Source organism: Nyctereutes procyonoides, unplaced genomic scaffold (genome assembly GCF_905146905.1).
Source record: "Nyctereutes procyonoides isolate TBG_1078 unplaced genomic scaffold, NYPRO_anot_genome, whole genome shotgun sequence".
NCBI lineage: Eukaryota > Metazoa > Chordata > Mammalia > Carnivora > Canidae > Nyctereutes > Nyctereutes procyonoides.
The window spans coordinates 25,146,397-25,152,088 of NW_026575133.1; the positions used below are offsets into that span (position 1 = coordinate 25,146,397).

Consider the following 5,692-nt stretch of genomic DNA (forward strand, 5'->3'; position numbering starts at 1 on the left):
CCGCGGGCGGGAGGTCGCGCCCTGCCTCCCGGGGGCCGGGGGCCGGGGCCGCGTGGCTCTCCGGCGGCGCGGGGGCGGCGGGACCCGGTCCAGCCCCTGGGGGGGCGGGGATCGGCAGCTGCGAGCGCGGATAACCCCGAGGTGACCCGAGCGGGCCAGGCCCGCCCCTTCCCCCTCCCGCGGGCCGGGCGGCTGGAAGCGGGTCCCCGGACCGCAGGGGGGAGAGGAAGGCGCGGGCTCCGGGCGCCTCGGCTGTCAGTGCGCGCCGGCCGGGGGCGCCGCCGGCTCGGTCCCCCGCTCGCCTCCTGCGCTCGCCGGCGCGCTCCGAGGGCCTCTTTAGCGGGAGCCAATATCCTTTTGTGCTAATAGGCTTGTCCTCATTTGCTGCCTAATTGGACTATATAAAGCCAATAACAGGCAGGCTCTTATAGCCCGAAGCCAAAGCGCCAAAATCCGAGCGGAGGCGAGGAGGGGGCGGTGGCGGAGGCGGCTGCGGGGCCCGGGCTCGGCTGCGCCTTCGCCTGCCTAATCCCATTTGCCATTGTACGCGCCCAATCGCCGTATACTCCCCGCATTTAACTTGGATGACATTTTGATTTCATCATTAGCATCCGGCGCCGGATTGACGCAGCCCCAAGCCGGGGACCGCTCCTGCCGCCGCCTCCCCGGGAGCCGCCGCCGCCGCCGCCGCCGCCGCCGCCGCCGCCGAGCCGCCTCGCTCCCTCCGAGCCCCGCCGGGCCGCTGCCCGCCCCTCGGCACCCCTCCCACATGCGAGCCCGCCCCGGCCGGGCCCTCACCCCGCCCTCGCGCCGCCGGATTTGCGCCCGGGGCGGCCCCCGACTTTGCGCCCCGTAGTTGAGTGCCGTTTATGGTCTGATTTCCGCCCGGCCGCCCGCCTGCCCCGATCCCTCCCTCCCCGGGACCCGGAGGAGAGGGGACCATGCCGGAGCCCGGGCCGGACGCCCCCGGCACCGCTAGCGCGCAGCCCCCGCCGCCGCCGCCCCCTCCTGCCGCGCCCAAGGAGTCCCCGTTCTCCATCAAGAACCTGCTCAACGGAGACCACCACCGGCCGCCCCCTAAGCCGCAGCCGCCCCCACGGACGCTCTTCGCGCCGGTCTCGGCCTCGGCCGCGGCCGCCGCCGCCGCCGCCGCCGCCGCCGCGGCCAAGGGGGCTCTGGAGGGCGCCGCGGGCTTCGCGCTCTCGCAGGTGGGCGACCTGGCTTTCCCCCGCTTTGAGATCCCGGCGCAGAGGTTTGCCCTGCCCGCGCACTACCTGGAGCGCTCCCCGGCCTGGTGGTACCCCTACACCCTGACCCCCGCCGGCGGCCACCTCTCGCGACCTGAAGGTACCGACCTCTCTTTGAACTCCCGCGGTCCTCCCCGCGCGCCGGTAGCATCCCCGCCCCGCCCCGCGCCGCCTCCCGCCTCCCGCCTCCCGCCTCCACCCGGGACCCCCGCGCCCTCCGACCCGCTGCTCGGCCAACCTCCCCGGGCCCCGGTTGGCCTCTGCCGCCCCGCGCGCTCGGCTGCGCTGCCCGGGGAGTCCAATCCCACTTGGTGAGAAGAGAGGTGGAGCTGGGGCCCGGGGCGCGGCGTGGCCTGGGGCAGGGGCCGGGGGGGGGGGGCGGGCTGCGGCCGGCAGGGGCCGGGGACAGGGCGCGGATGGAGGCGGTGACCCGGTGGGCCCAGGCCCGCCGCGAATGTCCCCGTGGGGCCCTGGCGGGACGTCTAAGGGAAAAGACGCCCAGTGGCCGCCCTGCCACCGTGCGGGTGTCCCGCCCGCCCGCGGGAGAAAGGGGATCCCAGGATGCGCAGGCCCGACCCGGGCCCGGCCAGCAAGGAGGCCCGAGGGAGGCGCGAGGCCCCGAGGCCCGGGGCGCGGATTGAGCGTGCGGCCGCCCAGGCGCCAGGCCCCGCTGAAGGCTGTGTCCGTGTGCGTGTCCGTGTCCGTGTGCGTGTGCGTCCGTCTGTCTGTCTCTCCCCAGCTTCGGAGAAGGCCCTCCTGCGAGACTCCTCCCCCGCCTCGGGGACCGACCGCGACTCCCCCGAGCCGCTGCTCAAGGCCGGCCCCGACCACAAGGAGCTGGACTCCAAGAGCCCGGACGAGATCGTCCTGGAGGAGAGCGACTCCGAGGAAGGCAAGAAGGAGGGCGAGGCGGCGCCCGCAGCGGCCGGGGCGAGCGTGGGGGCGGCGGCCGCGACGCCGGGCGCCGAGGACTGGAAGAAGGGCGCCGAGAGCCCCGACAAGAAGCCCGCGTGCCGCAAGAAGAAGACGCGCACGGTCTTCTCGCGCAGCCAGGTCTTCCAGCTCGAGTCCACCTTCGACATGAAGCGCTACCTGAGCAGCTCGGAGCGCGCCGGCCTGGCCGCGTCGCTGCACCTCACCGAGACCCAGGTCAAGATCTGGTTCCAGAACCGCCGCAACAAGTGGAAGCGGCAGCTGGCGGCCGAGCTGGAGGCGGCCAACCTGAGCCACGCCGCGGCGCAGCGCATCGTGCGGGTGCCCATCCTCTACCACGAGAACTCGGCCGCCGAGGGCGCGGCCGCCGCCGCCGCCGCCGCCGCCGCCGCGGGGGCCCCGGTGCCGGTCAGCCAGCCGCTGCTCACCTTCCCGCACCCCGTGTACTACTCGCACCCCGTGGTCTCCTCCGTGCCGCTGCTACGGCCGGTCTGAGGCCCGACGGGGGAGGGGGAGGAGGACGGGGCGCCCGGCCGCCTTCCCAGATCCCGGAGCGGACTGCGCCGGGCCGAGGGCGCCAGGACGTCCGGCGGCCTTCGGGGACCCGGGCTCCGGCGCGCCGCCCCGGCCTCCCCTCCCCCGATCGGTAGCGTTTTTTGTAAGTATCGGCAACGCATCCTCGTGCAATTCACCCCTAACGGATTCGAGGCGCTTCCCCCTCTTAACGTTTTTGGTTTTGGTTCTATTAAGAAAAGAGCAGGGAAAAAGACAAGCTCCCCCGGGTCAAATATTTCGTCCGAAAGCTTTGGCAAAAGGTGCGACTCTACGCACCGCGCCACCGCCCCCCCCTTCCTACCCCTCCAATTTGCATTGCGCTGTGGCTTTTTGGTTTTATTTTTATAGAAGAGAGATAAGCCGCAAAAACCTAAAGCCCTCTGGTGTATTCATTTTCTATAGAACTGTCTCCAGAAGTCCAGAGAGAGAGAGAGAGAGAGAGAGAAAGGAGGGAATCCACATCATCCTACTTTCATTCCTGGATTTCTGGGTGTGGTTCTCCTCTCCAGCCCTAGGGATCCTCCCCAGTTTTCAGAATCTGAGAAGCCTCTGATGGGAAGGCGGGCTCAGGCCGCTTTTCCTCCCCCGCAGAGGTGTGTTGCAGTTGACCTCTTCATCTGTCCCATTTTGTGACTGAAGGATTCTCTAGGTGTTTAAAGGGAAAAGACAAGACAGCCCGAAATTAGACTTCTGATGATTGAAACACCTCCACATCTGGCCCGGTGTGAGTGATCTTATTTATTAGCAGCATTTATTTGGGGGATTTCATTTGTTGGTAAATTATTATTATTATTATTATTATTATTATTATTATTACTATTATCGCTTGGTTCCCTGTTTTGAGAGAGTGATTTCAATATATTTTAAAAAAAAAATCTGTCTTCTATCCTCTCCCCCTTTTTGTTCTGCAGTAACTGTTGTACTTTTGACCTGTGCAATATTGTACAAAATTTCCTGAGAGCCCTGCCTCTTTCTCCACGGAGAGAAGCAGACGTTTTCACGGTGTAATCCTGGTCATTCGTTTAGGAGGAAAAAATTAAGAAGGGGAAAGGGGGAGGGAGGAAAGAAACAACGATGATAGGTAGCGATGCTCAAAGGAGTAAGATAGGCATACTGGAGCGCTTTAAGTGAAGGACAATCAATTTAGGAGAATTTTAACTTATTTGATATATGTACAGATTTCTTGTAAAGTTCACCCTCGACTCCACAGGGCTCCTCGCTCTGCCACCCAATCTGTTTTCTTTCTGTCGGCTACACCTGTTGTTCTGCGATAGCTTGTTCTCTCCCCCACCCTAACCCTCCCCCCCCCCCCAGTCTCCCTCGTCACTGCCCGGGGTTCAGTCCCTTTTTAAGAAAAAGAGAAAAAAAGCCCACAAAATATTGTTACATTTAATGTTGTCGTGAAATCGAATTAATTAAAAAGAAAAGAAAAGTGACGCGTTTCGTGTTGCCAGAGTGTGTAACTTCGGCCGATTTTCCGCAGACAGGTGTCTCTGAAACTCTTCTCCGCCTGGCTCTCTGGCTGCCTGTGCGCTCGCCCGAGTTCGACCTGGACGCACGTCCCCATAATCCAGGAGGCGGCAGAGACAGAGGCGGCTTTGTTCGCGACCAGGGCTGCTCCCTCTGCCCAGGGTCTTTCTGGGCTTGCAAAGCGCTGGCTCAGGAGAGCTGGCCGGGCGGAAGGGGCGAGGCCCTAGGCTTATCTAGTTTGAGAAATTGAGGGAAGCGGCAGCCGGGAGCTGGGAGATGGCTGATAAATTCCCGCCCGCCCGCCGCGCTGCCTGCAGCCTCGCATTCCGTTCCCAGGCCGCGGTTCCTCCAGGAGCTGAGAGCTTCTGGGCAGGACGTTCCCGGGCACCCGTCAGCGGGTCTGGAGGGTGCTGCGCTCGGTGGCATCTCGGGGCAGGGGCGGGAAGAGGAAAGGAGAGTGAACTTAGAATTCAGCTGTGGCCAGAGGCGGGGCGCGGAGTCCGGCTGGGAGAAGACAGATTGCGAGAAGGCAGGCCCAGGGAGGCCAGGCATCCGCAGGCCTGCAGGAGCTGCGGCTCTCCCGGGGTGGCTCGGGTGCGGGCGCGGTCCTGGTGTGCGCAGTGCCAGCAAACGGAGACCATCCGACTGTGGCATCGGCCACTGAAAGGACTTTGTCTCCTCCCGGCCAGGCCCTTTCCTGTCCACTGGCGCCCAACGCCTCCAGGGCGGCCTCTCCGATCTGCTGTCCCTGTCCGTCCCAGGCCTGGAAGCGCAATGCTAGAGGTTCCCACGCGCTCGGTGGGCAGCGGGCAGCGGGCGGAGGTGTGCCGGGCTGGGAGCTGCCGGCAGAAGCAGGTGCTCGGGCGCTCCTAGCCAACCGCTCGGCTGCTCGCCTTAGAGCATGGGGTCTGCACGCCCAGCTCCTGGCAGGGCACGTTTGAAGCTGGGGAGCCAGAAGGGGGAGATGAAGAACCTGTAGACGGTGAAGATCCCGAAGAGCACAACCGCCTGGCGCGTCCGCTGGGGAGCGCCTGCACGCGCTCCCATCCCCGCTTTGCTGGGTTCCACAAACCCGATCGACACAGTTGAGTCTACTATGGCTGAAATGTTGAGTCTCATTTTCTATTGATGGGAAACTGCCCCCAAATAAACTGGCATGCGTATTTATGGCACAATTTTAGCCTGAACCTCAGTGAAGATAGATCTCCCTTTATTTCCCTGTGGTTTGGAATAAAAACGAGGGCATGTGTCGTAAATGAAAAATAAACAGAAATTCGGGGTCAAAATATGTTGTTCCTTGTGTTACCTGCAAACAGAGTGATGCCTTTTACTGTTGGCAATACTAACTGTGGGACAGGCCAATAACAGCTCATTAAAAATAATGTTGCAATAGCAAACATGTCCTTAGATTTTACAGCCAGAACATGATGCTATCAAACGCCAAGAAAATACTTCTTTATTTGTGTTTGGATTCTAGAAAACGGTTC

The 5,692-nt window shown here is 63.5% G+C and overlaps 1 protein-coding gene across 1 annotated transcript; it reads left to right on the top strand.

Annotated features, from left to right (window-relative positions):
* The first annotated feature begins 941 nt into the window (after positions 1-941).
* HMX3 (H6 family homeobox 3) lies at positions 942-2,675 on the top strand. Its single transcript, XM_055345835.1, has 2 exons — positions 942-1,347; positions 1,987-2,675. The coding sequence occupies exons 1-2, from the start codon at positions 942-944 to the stop codon at positions 2,673-2,675; spliced, it is 1,095 nt and encodes a 364-aa protein (XP_055201810.1).
* Positions 2,676-5,692: the final 3,017 nt, after the last annotated feature.

Excerpts from the sequence above, each read along its gene's own strand:
- HMX3 (XM_055345835.1), top strand. The coding sequence starts at position 942 with ATGCCGGAGCCCGGGCCGGACGCCCCCGGCACCGCTAGCGCGCAGCCC. Across the intron at positions 1,348-1,986 it reads CCACCTCTCGCGACCTGAAG|CTTCGGAGAAGGCCCTCCTG; the intron begins GTACCGACCTCT and ends GTCTCTCCCCAG.